The sequence below is a fragment of the Physcomitrium patens genome, chromosome 2 (assembly GCF_059467195.1).
Source record: "Physcomitrium patens ecotype Gransden chromosome 2, ASM5946719v1, whole genome shotgun sequence".
In the NCBI taxonomy this organism is placed as follows: Eukaryota; Viridiplantae; Streptophyta; class Bryopsida; order Funariales; family Funariaceae; genus Physcomitrium; species Physcomitrium patens.
In genome coordinates this window covers 24349958-24367766 of record NC_143411.1, presented here as the reverse complement: position 1 = coordinate 24367766, position 17809 = coordinate 24349958, and the positions used below count along the sequence as shown (strand labels likewise).

The following is a 17809-nucleotide window of genomic DNA, read 5'->3' as shown; positions in this document are numbered from 1 at the left end:
ATTGTCAGGTGGGATGGGAGGAATAAGATAAGCCAAAGTTTGAAATTTACCTTACAAGCAGGCGGTGATGTGGAATGGTGACCTAATTGCTAGAGAGTGTCCCATCCACAATCCTCTCCCCGGAACTGAGGCTCTTCATAGTTAGTTCTTTCACTCTCATTGGCACTAATGCCCAAGTAAGTGAAGTAAAAAATAACATATAGTAAAGAAAAAAAAGTAAGTAAGGATGGGTGTGCCTGTATGGAGCCGACAGGCATATAATTCCCCTTTCTGAAACCAACTCTGATAGCCCAAACAAGCCCAAATTATTACCTCTGCCAGGGAATAGTAGCTTATCCATAGGTCAGATTGTGCCATCATACTCCCACTTATTAATACACCCTGCAAGTCTCATTCCCCTGTAAATGTGAGTTGTGTATAGCCATACATCCCATGATTATTAGTCCTGCTGAGCATTTTCCTTTTAATTGTTGTCCCTGGTTTGAGAATCCGCTTCAGAATGACATCAACATCTCATTTTATTGTAAAAAGTATTATATAATGGTCTCTGGAGAAGACACGGAATGTACAAAGGGGACTGCTCAAGGAATGTTTGTTAATTTCATGGCACAGAGCACTATAGCAGAGGGATATTTATTCGCTATCCGAAACCGGATAAACCCCTCCCGTGCAAAAAAAACAAAATGGAAATAAAAATGGGGATTAGACTCGACTCCCGTTTTGCGGAACGGAATGCTGTCAATCTTTTTCTCGGAGCGCCTAACTTCAATAGATGAGTAAAGAAGACAGATGATTGCTCCCACTGCCACCGAAACAAATCAATACACCGCCAATAATGGCCAAAACTCAATTCCACCCCCTCTGCAGTTCGTGAGACAGGGCTGAGCAAAATTTAGGCCAGGCGCAGCAGCGCTTCCCCGTCTGAACCAGGCCTGTAGCGCCTTCCGAGAATGCCACAGGAGTTGCAGAATTCCACCGAGTTGTCGCGGAATGAGTAGCTGCAAGTATCCAGTTGAGAGCTGCCAGGGCCAGGCTTGTGCCAATGCTCAGAGCTCGTACTTGAGAGTCACTGCTCCGTTTTTCTCCTACATTGAAGAATCGTTCTATTGTTGTGTAGTGTGTCCATCGCAGGGTTGAGTTCTAATGTGGTTGTGTGTTTTGCCAAGTGAGATGTACCAAATGTGTCACCAGTGTGTCCTCGATCGTCGAATTCGTTGAAATTTAGCAGTCATCTTCAGCATCGACAAAGGTGTGTTTCTCCGTTGGCTTTCTACTTTCTCTTTTTTCTCCTCGGTTTTTTATTTTTTGTTTTTATTTTTATTTTTAAAAATATTGTTTTTGTGGTGATGTAGCTTTATCGAGGTTGACGGGAATCAGGGTAATTGTGTCGTCAGTTGTATCCCTATTCCGTCGTCTGAAGAAATATGAAACAGGTCGTGATTGAACGAACTATGATGATTTGTCTACAGTCACCATTTCGGAAGGATTGCTGTGAATTTATTTTTCAAAATTTATGTAATTGAATTCTAGAGCATTACTTATAGTTTGTTTTACTTTTGAAGTGAGGACCTGCGTCAATAAGAGCCGCGAATCAGTAGCACTGAAGTGATCCAGAACTGCCGTTTGGAATAGCACGATTGCTGCAATTTTGAACATGGCTGGCTTTAGAGACTTTTTGCTGAATGTGCTAAGCTTGTAAATCTTATTAACTTCGTGATCATGGGAAGATTTCGACAGCTGAGTTCCATTTGTGGGCGAAAAACACTCGGATTTTGATAAGAGAACAGTTAGGTAAAGATTTACTGTAGAGATGACAACCAGGACAGCCTGCAAGTCGATAGTCACTGCGATGGCGATAGCAGGACAAGCGTCGCGGGCCTGCGACGTATGCATGAACAAGAGTGCACGTTGGTACTGCGGCGCTGATAGAGCATATCTTTGCGAGAAGTGCGACATACAAGTGCATTCTGCTAATGCTCTCGCCCAGCGACATGAGCGAGTTCCACTCACTCCGAACGCAGAGTCAACCATATTAGCTCGAAAAGACTCTCCTGACACCAAGAATGCGAAAGAAATACTGTTACGAAAACCAACCATGTCTAAGAAGCTGCAAGCACCTCCAGTGAACGTGTTGCCATCCAGAAAGCGATTTAGGACCTGTAGGCTTCATCCTTTTCGTCAAGCCAAGCACTCTCCTGGAGCCAAACATGCTCCCAACCAGCTGGAGGAGGGAGATGCGAAGATGAAGGAAGACCTCTTGATGTTTTCAGAGACTTTTGAAACCGAGAATTTCCTGGTTGATGTTACCCAAAAAGTGCCATCACTTATCGTGGTGATGCAGGATTCCTCGCCATCGAGCTCGGAGTTGGATGTTTGTTCAGACTTCTTCCAGGAGTTGCGCAGTGACTCTCAAGAGGTTAGAAGCTCTCCATGGTCGGACTCTTTAGCCGCGTTCTTCAAAGGGAAAGCTGCCCAAGAAGATTGCTTCCCTGACGATGACACATCAGACCAGTTCTTTTTACCTGATGCATTTGACGACGGAATCAACATTTGCTGCGACATGGATGGCAACATTAGCGTTGCCGGAGATGCATGTTTCATTTCTAATGATATTCCCGGACTCAGCGGGTTTGAGGATTTTGGCTCACGAGAATTTGTCGGCGATAGTTTGAGTTTTGACTTTGCTTTTCATGATACCTTACCGAGGGCCTTTGAAGGAGTTGGCGCGGATACCTCTGAAATGGGAGGTAAGTTTTTCAGCAGCATCCTGACGACTTTTGAGCAGTGTGGCTGAACTTTACATTTCGGTTTTCTGATGCGGTATTCAGCGATCCTCGTAACATAGAGACATAGTCTTCTTCGTTTTACAGGTATTTCCTCCAAATATAATCTAGTCGGAGCAGAAAACGACCAATTTCGCACTGGTCCTTTCGTTAAGTTTTTTTCGAAAATTCCGAGGAATGAGAAGAAGATGCATTTGACTCCTGAGAACATCAAGAAAGAAGCCAAGGAGATTTTGCTGTGCTGCCGGGAAGGTCTAAGTGAAGTAAACTTAGGCCTAGCTCCCACGCTGCGATTGAATTATGAAGACGTCATTACCGCTTGGTCCGATAGAGGCGAGCCTTGGTTCTATCCCCATGATTGTACCTCGGATGCCACGGTAGGTATATTAGGGAAATCCGTTCAAGCAGATTCTCAACAATTGCTCGGGGGTTTGTTAACAGAAGTGGCTTCATAGAAACACTAGCGAGCAATGTGATTGAAATCCTCTGATCCTTGCCCTCTTCAGGACGCTGGACTAGTGCCTGACATGGCGCAGGAAGGCGCTGATGATTGCCAAGGAAGCCGCGAGGCTAGTGTGATGAGATTCAAAGAGAAAAGGCGGAGCAGACTCTTTTCGAAGAGAATCAGATATGAAGTTAGGAAGCTCAACGCCGAAAAGCGACCTCGAATGAAGGTCAGTCCTCCACCAGTATCTCCGATTCATTAGAGCCGGAAGAAACCGATCGATTGTGTAGGTTCAAATGTGTGCTTCACCGCAAGTTTAATCTGTAGAAGGTAATTGTTACGAAGTTCGTTACGATTTTGCGATTATGTCTGCGTCGGGATCAAAAAACTTCCTCCCGGTATCGATCGTGAATTTGAATGTGGTTTTCCCTCTTTGAACTGCAGGGTCGGTTTGTAAAGAAAAATAGCTCAGGATTCGACTTTAGACTCGATCCATTTCTAAGCTCCGAGACGCACGTTTTAGCACATCCTCATTAGCTTTCATTCTACAACAAGATGTGTTGAAGACTATAGTAAAATAATACATGATTATCATGCCTGGTACAAGTGAGGTGGGAAGCTTGAGTTTATGAAGAGGATATGTGCTTTGTATTACACATATTCGTTGTCATCAGAAAATGATAGGCCAATTTGTAGAGTAGCACCTCCACCTTAACACCAACAGACAATTTTGGTTGTTGTAAACTTCATGATATTAGTAGAATATCTTATTATCGTTCTCAACATTCATAAAAACATCTTTAGAATTTTAAAACGATCAAATTTAATAATGGATTTTTTAATTTTATTTCTCTTGTAATGTTTTTAGTAACTATGTTGACTTGATTGCATCCAAAATAATTGTATTCAGAAGTCATTTAGCAAAGTATTATCAATCAATGCATGGTGCTTATTTCCAATACTACACTATTTTTTTCGTAAAGATAATTCTTAATTCTAAGTGCTATTATGATTTTTTTTTCTTAAACGTAAATTTAAAAGATAAGTTTTATTGACTTAATTAATAAATTATATTAATTATTAATATTTTTGGATATTTAACAGCAAATCAGTTTTGGAATACAGCATCTACTTTCTATTGAAATTCAGTAGTCTTTAATTAAAACCTAGATTAACATTATTTTTCTCAGAAGTCTTCTTTCACATACAACTTATATTCCAATTTGTTTTTGTTTTTTTGTTTTTTTGTTTTTTTTTTGTTAATTTATGTGTCTCAATGTGTAAAAGTGGGAACAGATTTATTACAAATCATAGATAGGACTTTTTTTACTTAAAAAGAAAAAAAAAATCTTCTACTTATTTCACATTAATTAAACAAGATGCTCAAATTTGATGTTTGTCTCTCTCTCTCTCTCTCTCTCTCTATATATATATATATATATATATATTTACTTAAAGATTCCTCCAGTGGGGTAGCAGTGGAAGGCCTCTCGGAGGAGCAGCCCGCGGCCATTGGGGGGGGAGGAATCGGACCCCGGGGGAAAGCGGCGTTGAGAGACGCGGTTTTGTATGCCCTTATCCCCGACCCTTGTATCTCCGGGGCTGGCCCAGTGCATCACAGCCTTCCTTCCTTCCCTTCCCTTCGTGTCCCTCCTCGCGCATCCGCCCCTCCCCCACTTCCCCCTTCCATCGTCGACAAGCGCCGTGACGTGACGCGACGCGAGGGGAGGTTTTTGCAGCTGGGCTAGCTGGAATCAGAGTGGGGTTTGAATTAAATACCTCCCAGCAAGCGATGGCGTGTGTATCCGGGGCTGCTACTGGAGTGTCTGTCTTCCCACAGCTCAACCCCGCTGGTGCTTCATCTTCCTCATCCCCCTTCGGTAAGTGTCCAGGGGATTCGCACTGGAGGATTCTGAGTTGGGGTTTTTGAGGTGAATCTGTGGTCAGTGGATTTGGACTTTTTCGAGGAAGTGTAGGACCAGGATGAGGACGAGGTTGTGTGTTTGTGGATATGGAGTTGGAGAGTAGAGTGTGGAACAGGATTTTGGGTTTTCCAGGGCTAATGTGAGCATTTGCGCTGACGAGGTTGTGTAGGTTGTGTGTAGATTGAAAGGATTTGTTGTGTTATTTTCTGGCTGGCTGAATTGTGATTTCTTTTGTTACTCAAGAGATTCTGTGCTTGTCGTTTTGAACTGCAATTAGGTTACCTTCGATTCTGAAACCTCTGTTTGGTGAATTAGAAGTCTCGAATTTAGCTTCTGAATGTATTTTTGAGGTTGAAGCCCTGATTAGTGCCTGTACAGCTTGGGGTTTGGGGAGCCCTAGAAATTCGAACTCTTCCTTTCACTCCTTTTGTTTTGCTTCTGTGCATCCCCGTTTCTCGAGCACCTCCGAGTTTTAGTGAGGGTCATTATAATTTTCTCTCTCCTATTTGACCTTCTTAGAGACTCGTTTGTTTAAATATTCACTCTTAGTGTCTGCATTTGTGTCAAGTTTGTGAGTGCCGTAGTAGTAATTTCGATTGGTGGCCATGTATTAAGCTGCAACTAGACTATTTCCCAATTTCACCTTTAATTGAATTAGTACTTCTATGTCAAGAACGCTGGGAATCTTCAATCTCATCTAGTGCGGGGTTCAAGTGAACTCAAATTGGTGTATTCTCTTTAAAAATGTGTTATGTTGAACTGTGGCAGAGAGAATCATAGAATAAGTTCCTGCTTTGTTAGCAAAGAAATCTACTTTTTGGACTAAAAGTTCACTGGTGGATTGAGAATCGTAAAAGAGGCTCTTTTTCTGTGTTTTTCTCTTGCAATGAGCAGGTCCTGCACATTGGGTGGTCACATCTTATTCGGCTTGTTCGATAATGTATGGATCAATTACTTTGAGGTTTTGTTTGAATAAGATTATGAATTAACGTCTTGATGTTCTGTACAGGTTATAGGGTTTCAAATGTATTTTTAAAGAGAACACATCGGTCATTCTGCTTTAATCAGCGCTCTCTGAACGTTACCAGCTTGTGGGGTGGGAAAAAAGAGGAGAACCCAGACGATGCCGCCAAGAAGGTGAATTTCGCACGCAATGCATTCATCTTCACGCGGTTGTTACAATAATATGTCATTGATCTGGATTAAGAAGACTTCTTCAACTTGATTCGTCCTGCAAGTGCTGAGGTTGATCTTCTTTTATATATGTAGTTTGATGTCCTGTTGCGCTGTGCCATTATGGCTCCTAGGGCTTGCTGATAGGTAATGTGATGAAATGAATGTGTAAGCTTTCACATCAATCTCCAATATTTCTGCTTCTTCTGAGGTCTCTGCACTTAGACGACATAAACAAAGCTTCTGAAATCACTAAGTGCATCACCTTGTTCGGGTCGTTACTAACATGAACCTGTCACATTCTCTTTACTTTGTGCTGCAGCAAGGGTTAGGAAACATGCTTGGGAACATGCAGGGTCTATATGACACAGTGAGGAAAGCCCAACAGGTAGTTCAAGTCGAGGCTGTCCGCGTCCAGAAAGAGCTTGCTGCGTACGTTCTTAAACGCTGCTGTTCCTGTGTGTTATTGATACTGTCACATGGTAGGCCTGAAATGCTAACTAAGTTCAAGGATATCATGATCATGTTGTTTTATATACGACTGGTTTGGCTTTGCATTGCGATTTCATTTAGGGTATAAGCGAAGAACGTTGATCTAGTAGCTGAGTCGTGAAAACCCTTCATACACGCAGTGCGGAGTTCGACGGTTACTGTGACGACGAGCTTGTGAGAGTGACCTTATCAGGCAACCAAGAACCTGTTCGGGTTGAGATTACCGAAGCCGCCTTGGAAAGGGGCGCTGATGTGAGTAGCATCTTAAATGTAGCAATTTGTCATCATATATGATTTCAAAACAGATGCTTAGTTGTTCACTTCGTTTTTTACCATGTCAGAAAGGATGAAACTGTGACTCTTTGTATATGCAGGTTCTCTCTGAGTTGGTGAACCAAGCATACAAGGATGCTCACACGAAAAGTGTTGCGGTACGGAAGCTCTCCTCTAATATATCTCCCACAATTGAGAGTATCATTTCATGCTGTTAAATGTCATTAGAACTAGGCATGGTTTCATAGTAATGTTCACTTATAACTAGAAGCAAGCCTCGAGACTGTTTGATACGTTGATCAAAACTCAAAGGTATCTTCCTGTTTTTACCATACTGTTTGTTGCAATTCCAGATGTAATAGAGGGATTTGACGTGTGATAATCCATTTAATTTGACTGCCCCTTAAAAAAATGTACAGGCCATGAAGGAGCGTATGAAGACTTTAGCGGAGAGCCTAGGAATGCCACCTGGCCTAGGTGGCGGTCCTGGCATGTGAAACATTAGCATAGGGATTTTCATTTGAGTAAGACTATCTATAGCATACACAGTCCGAATCGTGACAGTTGCAACCTGAGAATTGAGCTCTTCATTTTACAGAAAATTTAATTCATTTTCCCGTGGACAGAGAAGTGCAGAAGTGATTAAACCATGTTTGTACATTTCCGTACCTGGTGCCATGACAATTCATACTGGTAACTCGTAACAAATTTGAATAAAACCACTACAAACAATAAATATCACAAGTAATGTGATTGAAGAATGCTCTTGCTCAAATACTAAAACTCCCAGTCTCTCATAAAAAAATCTGCGCAACATAATCTGATCCTTAAATATGCGGACTCTCGCACCAATATTACAACGTCAATGTGTTTCACCTTTGAGATACTTCTCTATGAACATATCCACCAAAGATCGTATCTGCAACACAACAATCACCAAACTTCCTCAGACTCCAGATAACATATCGCACCCGCTCACAATGTTGTCAGGAACGTCCAGATAATCCAACCGACAATCCAATTCAAATTCAAATTCTCGAGAAAACCCTTGACATGCAACAGACACTACCAAAAACCTAAAAAATAAAGACCATTCATCACCACACCTTCACTTTCCGCTTCATGTTCAAAAACTCAGAGACGTCCATGCTGTTGTCCCTTGCAGTGTTCCGGTCCATCACCTGCACACCACCCACCGCTCAGTCACGCTCAACTCCTCGTTCACACTCATTCCTATCCCATCACTAACTCCACCAATACTGCACAATACAACTTCACCAATACAACTTCACACACTCGTTCGCTCCTCCCATATCCACTCCCTCTCCGTACACTTCCCATCACACCTTCGTTGCCTTCCCCCCACACTACCCACCACCTTCTCACCTTCGCAGTCGACTTCTTCACTATGGCCTTGAAGTCTTCCTTCTGTATCCTCCTCGTCTTATACAGAGGGGTCAACAGCTGAACCACGTAGTCTGACACCGCCTTCTTGATTGCGTCCGCCCCTCCCCGCTTCTCTGCAGGGGCCGCACTTGCCTCCGCACCACCCACATCTGGACACGCTGTGCTTGCGCCCTCCACCCTACCTGCCGCAGCCTCCGTTCCACAACCACCCTCCTCCTCTCCTGTGCCTAACGATTCCATTCTCGCACAACTGCTACTCAACACAACATCTTCCGCCGCTTTCCCAACATCTCCGCTCCTTCCCGTTCCATCCGCCTGAGTCTCCGCGTGCCCATTCGTGTCGCTACTAGCCACCATTGACGCCGGCACACCCGAAACCGACCCATCGCCCTGCTCGCTTGGTGTACTTTGATGCACTCCGCCCGTACCATCACCCCCATTCCCCTGCTCAGACCACACACAGCTGTTCTCTTGTGCCACTCTCTGCTCCAAACCTGAACGACAACAATCCTCCATCATTACCGACACATCCGCTCCTGCAACCCCCACCACACAACCTACTACCATGCTTCCCACTAACTCCTTGCAAAACATCTACACCAAGCAACACCACCCGCAACCTCAACGATCCAAACTCCTATCCACCTCAACCTGCACGCCTTACGCCGACTGCGTCAACTAAAACATCCGCCCTCAAAACTCACGCCCACACCCCACACCCCACACCCCGCCTCAACTTTCATGTCACCATCACACTCCGCCTCCCTCGTCTTCACCTCCACCTATCCCTGCCATCCCTCCACGAAACTCACATCCACCATTCCGTCCATACCTGCTGGACCTGCGCCTGCGCTGGAGCCTGCAGGATTCTCACCCATCCCCAGCCAGCTTCTCGTCTTCCAGTCCATACTATCCTCCTTCTCGCGCTTTGCAAACCTATGAAACGACAAGATCTTTGGCAGCTCCGGAAGAGCCTTTCGCTGAGCCTCCACTTGTGCGTACGCCTGCAAACGTCACAACCCCAACCTAATTACTGCATGCCATCTCACACAAGCCCTCAACGTTCCCGACCTGCCTGTCACCTGGCTTTCCACTATCTACCTACATCACAACTACCCCTACAATTCCACGCACACAACCCACACCACCACCACCATCGCACCTTCCCTCTTCTCCATTCCGACTGCAAACACCTCACCCACAATCAACTTCATGCATCACCCTCAGACCTACCTCTGCAGCTGCAGCCGCTGCAGCCCGTGCCTCCTCCGCCGCCACAATCGCCTTCACCTCCAACTCAGACAGCGGCCTCTCTGCATTTCTCGACTCCGCACCTCTCCACACCCCTTCAGCGTTTTGACCACCCACCGCAACGCCCTCGTCGCTTCTCGGCTCCTCCACATTCGATGCCTACAACATCACAGCATCAGACCCCATTCCAAACCCCCACCACTCTCCCACCGCCAGCTTTCGGTATCAAAAACACACAACCAAATCAAATCACACTCAGCACTGCAACTCCAATCATGACCTATCACCAAACTACATCCCTGCATCACACCACCCTTCCAAACACCTCCCCTAAACGCCACGTCACCAATCACAACATCGTTCCTCACCCTCGCTTCATCCTGTCACTCACCCACTTCAAACACTCCAACAACATCTTCGTCCTCCCAACCCCCAAATCTCCTCACTCCACACCTCACTCTTCCCACTCCACGTGCATACCTTGCTCTGTCCACCCGACGGAGACTCCCCGCTTGGTGAAGCCGACTGGTTCGAAGCCCTGAACTTCGAACCGCCGCTGCCTGCAACGTTCAGCTTTCCACCGCTCGCCGCGCACCTCTGAACATCCTTTGCTTTCGCCGACGCATGTCCTGCGCCCGCATTCGGTGAACTTCCGGCCGACTTCCTGATCGACTTTATCGTCCCCTGTGCTTTCTCCCGTCTGAATACCTCCACCCACAGTTTCACAAGTTGACTCGCCACGGCTCGAATGTCGCGGCTTGTGTGCATCCACACTTTCTCCTTCACGGTTTTCCCCACACCTGCACCACGCACGTCGTCACAACCCCATCGTCACCCACCATCTACAACAACGCCACACACCCGCCTCACCCTCCAACCTCCTACGCCCACCTCTCTCCAACATCCTAAACTGCTCTCCTGCACTCCACCCAACCGCTTCAACGAACATCACACCATCAAAGGTCGTCACAGTACCCGACTGCCGAATCGAAACTAGGTCCGTCGCCACCACAAGCAGCAGTCGAACGCAGTGCCGCAGAAGCTGAGTCCCATCTTTGCCCATCGAGTCCTGCACGCACACAAACGCCCCGTCACCGATCCAACACAACCGTAACCAAACACGCCCTCTCAACACCTCCCACTCAACATACCACCCGATCACACACGCCACCAGTCCCCTCCGATCACCACACTAACTCCCCTAACTCCACCCATTACACCTCTTCCCGTCTTCGCCTGCGCGCAAGCACCCGCCTGCCCCTGCTGCACAACATCTCCGATCGCTACACTCTTCACCGTACCAACCCTGATTCCACCACCCGCACACATTCCACCGCCCATCACTCCACATCACCACCCCGCACCCCACGCGCAACAACAGCGACATGTCCCATTCCCATCCTGCCCACTCCTGCAAACGTACCATGATCCACGTATTCAAAATCTCCAGCCCAGCTTTCGTCCCGGCGAAACCCTTCAGAGGAGCCACCGGCAGTTGCAACATCTCCTTGATCAGAAACAGCCGCCCTGCTGTTGTCTTCGCATGCCCGAACATGTCCTTCAACAGCTCCGCACGACTTAGAGGTCCTCTCTCTCCGTTCGCCGCCCCCGTCTCCGCCCTCAGCACGTTCGACAGCTCTGCTGCCGTCAACCGCTTCATCATATCCCTCACCTGCCCATTCCCAACCACCAATCAGACATCCACCTTTCCAATCCTCCTCCCCTACCCTCCCCCCGCTCCCATCCCATCTAAAATCCCCTCCTGTCCCCACAAACATCCACACCACCACAACACCCACCTCGTTCCTCTCGCTGTCCGATTGCCGCTGAGCAGCCGCCAGCGCTTCCGCCTCCGCCATGCTGTCGCCGCGGTTCTCCATTATGTCCATCATCCTTATCGCCTCCCTCAACCCGCTCATCATCGCACCCCCCACCGTGTCCGGGTGCTCCTTGCACGTTGCTTCCCCCGCGAAGAACACGCACTTCTCCACCGGCCGCGCCAAAATGTCGTAGTCCTCCCCCGATGCCCCCAACGCCACGTACGAGTACGCCCCCCGACTGAAACGATCCTCTCCCCACTTCGTCACTGCCGACGCCACCGGCTCCCCCACCGCCTCCTCTCCGAACAGCTTCCTCAAAACCCCCACCGCGTGCTCCACCAGCTCCCCGCTCTCCACCCCCTCTCCCTCCTTCGCCGCCTTCCCCACCACCAGTGCCACCAGGATCGGATACCCGCTCGTCCTCTTCAGGTTCCAGAACATGAAGCACCTCCCGCGCCCCGAGCTGCACTCCGCCGCCGCCCCGAAGTAGTCCACACCCTCGTCCCAGAATGCCCACGGAAACTCCAGCACCACCTTGTTCAGCACCCCGAATCCCAGCCGCTTTATCGACGCCGTCTTCCACTCCGGAAGCCGAGGGCTGAACCGGATCGTTCCGGCTTTCAGACATCCCAGCGGTACCGTCACCAGCACCGCGTCGCCCACCAACTCCTCCCCGCTCTCCGTCACCACCCTCACCTCCCGCCGCGCCTCCCCCCGACACTTCACCTCGCTCCCGCTGTGCCTGATCTCCGTCACTACCCTCCCGAACCGGATGTCCAGACCTGCGCTCAGTGCCTCCATCACCTGGCTGTAACCCCCCTTGATCATGCAGTGAGGCCCTCCGAATCCACCGTACACGTCGTCTTGGTTCCAGTACGGCAACGATACCTCCTTCAGCTCCGCCGCGCACCCGTACTCCAGGTTCGCGAAGTGCCAGTCCATGATTCGCCGCTCCAGCTCGCTCAGCTTCCCCTCCTCCACTCTTCCCTGCACCGCGCCCGTCGCCCCTTCCTTCCCCACCTCCGACCTCGTGCCCGCCTTCCCCTCGCTCGCACACTCCGCGATCGCCAGCTTCTCGCACGGGTCGCTCGCCACCAGCGTCTCGCATATCACCTCGCTCGCCGTCACCGCCGCCACCATATCCGACTCCTCCCCCGCCACCTTCTCCACGCTCGAACCATCGCTTCCCACATCACCCACCACTCCGTTCTCCTTCGCCTCCTCCCTCTTCATCGCCGCATCCCCGCCGTTGCGTCCCGCGCGTCGCCTCCTCAGGCATTCTTCCAGCGCCTCTTCCAGGCACAGCCGCATCGCAGCATCCCCGTTCTGTGCAACCATCAACACCGTGTCGTCCAACAAACTGTTGTACTCCGCCTCCAATGCGGCATCCAGGTCCGCCGGGACCTTCTCTCCGCTCACGGAATCGTACAGCGGGCAGTCCCCGCGTAACGTCGTCAGCTCCAAATCCAGCTGCTTGCACAAAAGCGCAGAAGGGTCGGCTCTCCGCTCCGTCGCCACGTCTGCCTCCACACCTGCACACACCCATCCCCTTCCCAGCGTCAGCTGCAACTCCACCACCGCCACACGCATCTCTACCTCCACCCTCCGTCCCGCACATCCTTCCACCAACGTCCGCATCCCTCAAACGCTCCGCCCACCACTCCCTCCCCCTCTCCCTCTCCCTCTCTCGCTTACCCGTGATTATGCTCGCCCCCAAATCCACGGGCGCAGAAAATGTCTTCCTGTCCGTATACACGCGCCCACCCACCCGATCCCGAGCCTCCACTATCGTCACTTGGTACTTCATCCGCTGCAGATGTCGCGCCGCTGACAGCCCAGCAGGCCCCGCGCCCACCACGATCACCCGTTTTCCCCCTTCCTGCTCCGCTCTCTGGCTCCGCTGCCTCTCCAATTCCGCTGCTGCCCTGAACGCCACCAGCCCTTCCACGCCTGCATCGCACTTGTGCAGCTCCTGCAACACCTGCGCGCTCTTGAACTCGTCCAGCTCGTCCTTCGCTCCCACCGACCCGCATACTTCCGCTTTCGCGCCATCCCACCCCCCACGCTTCATCTTCCTCGCGTTCAACCCATGCCGCCTCCGGGCAAACACCTGGTCCAGCGTCGCCATGTCGTCGATCTCATTGTCCACCTCCCCTTCCGGGTGCTGCCCATTCTCCTCGCCCTCCGCTTTGCACACCACGCTCTGCGACGCCGAAACCACCGTCTTGCAATCCTGCTTCTCCTCGACCCCCACCACCGCCATCGACTCCACTGCGTCCACGTTCGGACCCACGTCGATGTCCATGGGTGTCGACTCTCCATCCACGGCCCCCTTCGTCAGCGAACACGTCGGACTGCTCCCGTTCTCCGTGATCCCCGTCGATCCCTCTCCATCATGGCAAGAATCCACTCGCCCGCTCGGACCCTCGCCATGACTTTCCTCCTTCGTCGCTCCCGACCCCGGGTTCCCTCGAATTTGACCTGCAATAACTCCCCGATCGTCAATATCTCCGCACCCTCCAAACCTTACCAACACAACCCCATGGTCTCTGTATCCACACAAACCTAGCTGCACTGCGCATACGTCCGGTCGTCGAGATAAGACCAGTGCAACACCTCAACCTTCACCCCGCTGTTTCGCAACCTTCCTAACATCCGCGTAACACTGCCCTCGTGCCACACTCACCAAGAATCAGTGCCACTTCTTCAGCTACGTCCAGCTCCGCTCCCTCGAACACCGACTCACCGTTCTCGCTCGCCCTCGACTTCCCATTACCTCGCTCGGCCTGCACGCCTCCATGCTTCTGCCGCTTGCTGGCCACCCCTACGTTGATGTAACCCTGCCATACGCAACCGTACTGAATCAGTCCCACATTCTAAACCTACCAAACGCCCCACCGCCACCACCTGTTCGAAGCCCGCGCCACAGTCGACGTGCCCAAACCAGCAACATTTCCGCATCCACCACAACTGCAAACATGGCTCACGTCCAAAAACCGGGACACTCGCATTCACTTTCCAACACCATTTCCGACAACTCCGCAACATGCTTAGCACGTGCTTCTCCTTCTCACGCACCATCCCCTCAGTCTGAACTGGGGACTGAAACCGAATACATACGTGCCGAACCGCAACAAACACAAACACACACACATACACACAACAAAGCAATCAAAACAATACCAGACCAAACACAGGCGGGACTCACACAACGCGTCTCAGCACACTCCACCGCATTCCTTCCTTCACCGCCTCTCACTACACCACATTCTCCCCACCTTCACCCAAATCCTACCACTCTCCTGCATTACCGCCACACTTACATGGTAGTCCAAAAATCTGTATATCTCACGAACGAGACTGGCTCGACCTGGCTCCTCCGCCGATGCCTCTTCCGCTACCCCGCAGTCCGTCACCATCAACAAGTGTTGCACGTCCTTCTCCCACATCCCCAGGAGCAGGTTCCTGCCACACACCACCATTCCCCACTCTTCAGATCACCCCCGCCGCATCCTCGTCTCACAACCACTCACTCCTTCCGTCATCACTCTGCATCCCCAACACAACCCAGCCTCCTCCACTCAGCGTCACTGCGCAACCACACCTGCACTCCAGATACTCCTGCAGCCCGCCGCGTCGTTTCAATGCATCCTTGAAGCATATCCTTTCCGCCGCACTCAGGGTCCGGGCTCGCAAACCCGCTGCCACCGCCGCAGCCTCCCCAGAAAACATCCGACCGTGCGACGACAACGCCAAACTGCCCTTCCCGCGCCCTCTGCTCAGCCTGTCTTTCTCGGGGTGCCAGTTCCAATCAGACGGCGCCTCTCCTACTCCCACGATCGCATCCCACTCCATATCGCCTTCGTACGCCATATCATCGTGCCTGACAATCGCCACTTGCACCACACTTCGTCAGTCACGCAAACGCATTACCTCCGCTTCCCATGCACCACCCCTTCCACACTTCGCAGACACGATCACCGCCCCCCACCGTCTCGCGCGACGCGTGGGGCATCCCCGACATACACACACACACACACACACATACGGATTACGCCGCAACCAAACCAAATCCACCACACACCACACGGCTATCACTTCCCACTTCCTCACCCACATCACCCAAAACACCGTCTCAACCATACCTGCGCTTCTTAGCTTGCCGAAGCGCCCTCCGCGACTCCATGCTTCCTTTTCTGCTGCTCCTCTGAAGCCCGCTGTTCGGACGGCTCTTCGACGTGCCGCCCTTTGCACCCCCGTCGCCATGTCCATGTTTCTTCCCCACCTCATCAACCATCCCTGTTTTCGACACACTAGACGAAGATTTCACTTTTCCCGTCCCTGGCCAACCCAACGGAGAGGGAACAGCACCCGAAGGGTAACAACTCGCCTCCCCCACCGGACTCCCATCCACAACCGTTCCGTGACCGTCCTCTCTCGACTTGCCCTTTCTCAACATCATGCATAACGGTTGGTCGTCATCTGCAGAGTCCTCCGCCGCCACGCCCACATCCCTGCCGTCTGTCCTATTTTCCTCCGAAACACCTCCGTTGTCCAAAACCATGGTTTCTTGCGAGATTTCTGGGGTACCTGTTTCTACCCCTTCTACCCTTTCTTGCATATCGATGTCGTTATTCTTGCAGCTCTCTACGACCTTGTCATCGGCGTTCACCTCCTCGGCTAACAAGATCCCTCCGTCTCCTGACCCTCCGCCAGGTCTCCCCACCGACTCGACAAGGTGGGTGACTTCATCTTGCACCTCGGAAGACGAAATAACCGCATCGTTCTTGCCCCAAATCTCGGAACTCGGAGGCTTTGCAAGAGGTTCCCGATGTGCGTCCAACATGGAGGAGGCAGCAGGTGAGGCAGAAGACGAGGAGATACCCAGGGCCATCGGCACAGACACAACTGTGTCTGCCCCTTGCCCGGAATCATGTTGCTCCATCGTTTCTTTGGAACACAAATTTTATGCAACATGCCAACCCATACCTGCCACCAGCACGCCCCGTAGTCATAGGCTTGCATGCGACACAGAACATCTGTATAGGGCACACCCTTTGTACGCTCCTGCAGCTTCCTTCAGACTCGGTTTCCTCTCTCGAGTATTCTGAACAGCATCCAAAATCCGCTCCTCCGCCTGAATCGTCAACTTTGTCATTGAGCTAAAGCGTCCACCTTGCTCCACTTACTCTAGCCACGTCGCAATTTTGGTGAACAAGCCCACCCACAGTTTCCTAGAGTAACAGAGTCACAGCTATGAATCCACAAATTTGTCGAAGCAATGCCGTGCAAAACCTAACCATGTCCAGAGCCAATTAGGGTTTTAGGTTTATAAGTACGGTAGTGTGGACCACGGTGCTCACCATGGACTCGCGTACAAAAGAAACGCTTCCAACAGCTTCACAACCAGTTTTTTATTTCTGCAAAAATGACCTAGTGACCAACGTTAGGCAAGATGCAAGAATATGGCACGAATCAAGGGACAAACCAGCGGTTGAATAATTGAGGACGGGAGATCTTAACAGAGACGTCTTCCGATAGGATCATGGTGCGAAATAGCAGTCCGACGCCAAGCCTGAAGACCAATTACTACACCTCGTGTGCAACAAAACCAGCACAACGTCGCATAACACGGGGTGACCGACTACATCTAGCCATCTCCAAAAAAATTCGCAACATTTACACCTCTTCTGCCAACAACCTAGCAGAACACAGGCTCGAGAGACCAAGCAACAAGTAAAATTATGCATGACCGGAGACGAAATCGAGGTGCACGGGGAGGGGAATTGGGACTCACAGCGGAATCGAATCGTTCATTGCGAGCTCATGACAAACCCGATGAGAAAGGGTGTCGCGATCATCCGTGTCGCCACTGCCAGCTACGAGAAGAGGAATCGTTACGGTGATGAAGGGCAGCGCGGGGCCTTTAAGTGGTGATTTACTTACGGAAACGGAAATATGCTCAGGATGGCGCGTATTGGAGCTAGAAACGACAGACAGATAGATGCGGAGGTGACACAGACAGTGCGAGGCAAGTCCGACTAGAAATAGGAGGAAGAGGAAGTGGAGGAGGAGGAGTAGCGGGAGGGATAGCGGGAGTATTGGCAGGGGCCACCAAATGTGGCGGGCCTCTCTTCCCCCAAACTGGAACCCCGCCTCTATTCTCTCACATTTGCCCAACTAAACTGCTGCATTGGCCCTCTGCAGGGTGCCAATTTCACTTTTATACTAATATTTCAG

At 50.5% G+C, this 17809-nt stretch overlaps 3 protein-coding genes across 12 annotated transcripts; 2 read left to right on the top strand and 1 right to left on the bottom strand.

Moving 5' to 3' along the window:
• Nucleotides 1-505: 505 nt before the first annotated feature.
• Nucleotides 506-4075, top strand: LOC112272859 (zinc finger protein CONSTANS-LIKE 6). Of its 4 annotated transcripts, none has more exons than XM_024501050.3 (5): nucleotides 506-1249; nucleotides 1738-2747; nucleotides 2871-3160; nucleotides 3290-3457; nucleotides 3673-4075. In XM_024501050.3, exons 2-5 carry the CDS (start codon nucleotides 1811-1813, stop codon nucleotides 3763-3765), a joined length of 1488 nt encoding a protein of 495 aa, XP_024356818.1. In that variant the 5' UTR covers nucleotides 506-1249; nucleotides 1738-1810; the 3' UTR covers nucleotides 3766-4075. The 4 variants fall into 4 exon arrangements, with proteins under 4 accessions (XP_024356818.1, XP_024356808.1, XP_090104488.1 ...); XM_024501040.3 differs by having other exon boundaries at nucleotides 1728-2747; XM_090248362.1 differs by having other exon boundaries at nucleotides 1563-2747.
• A 785-nt stretch (nucleotides 4076-4860) lies between these two features.
• Nucleotides 4861-7714, top strand: LOC112279122 (nucleoid-associated protein At4g30620, chloroplastic). The gene is made up of 6 exons (XM_024513261.3): nucleotides 4861-5108; nucleotides 6163-6290; nucleotides 6649-6758; nucleotides 6959-7070; nucleotides 7193-7249; nucleotides 7511-7714. The coding sequence occupies exons 1-6, from the start codon at nucleotides 5021-5023 to the stop codon at nucleotides 7586-7588; spliced, it is 573 nt and encodes a 190-aa protein (XP_024369029.1). The 5' UTR covers nucleotides 4861-5020; the 3' UTR covers nucleotides 7589-7714.
• Nucleotides 7715-7779: 65 nt separating this feature from the next.
• On the bottom strand, nucleotides 7780-17597 carry LOC112279121 (lysine-specific histone demethylase 1 homolog 3). Of its 7 annotated transcripts, none has more exons than XM_073531163.2 (16): nucleotides 17367-17597; nucleotides 16933-17002; nucleotides 15715-16803; nucleotides 15174-15452; nucleotides 14893-15034; nucleotides 14256-14409; nucleotides 13265-14050; nucleotides 11549-13101; nucleotides 11173-11421; nucleotides 10725-10818; nucleotides 10230-10549; nucleotides 9732-9908; nucleotides 9331-9502; nucleotides 8478-8992; nucleotides 8198-8272; nucleotides 7780-8010 (listed from the first exon to the last, which is right to left on the bottom strand). In XM_073531163.2, exons 3-16 carry the CDS (start codon nucleotides 16512-16514, stop codon nucleotides 7954-7956), a joined length of 5373 nt encoding a protein of 1790 aa, XP_073387264.1. In that variant the 5' UTR covers nucleotides 16515-16803; nucleotides 16933-17002; nucleotides 17367-17597; the 3' UTR covers nucleotides 7780-7953. The 7 variants fall into 7 exon arrangements, with proteins under 7 accessions (XP_073387264.1, XP_073387273.1, XP_073387256.1 ...); XM_073531172.2 differs by having other exon boundaries at nucleotides 15715-16706; XM_073531155.2 differs by having other exon boundaries at nucleotides 16933-16989.
• Between the last annotated feature and the right edge of the window lie 212 nt (nucleotides 17598-17809).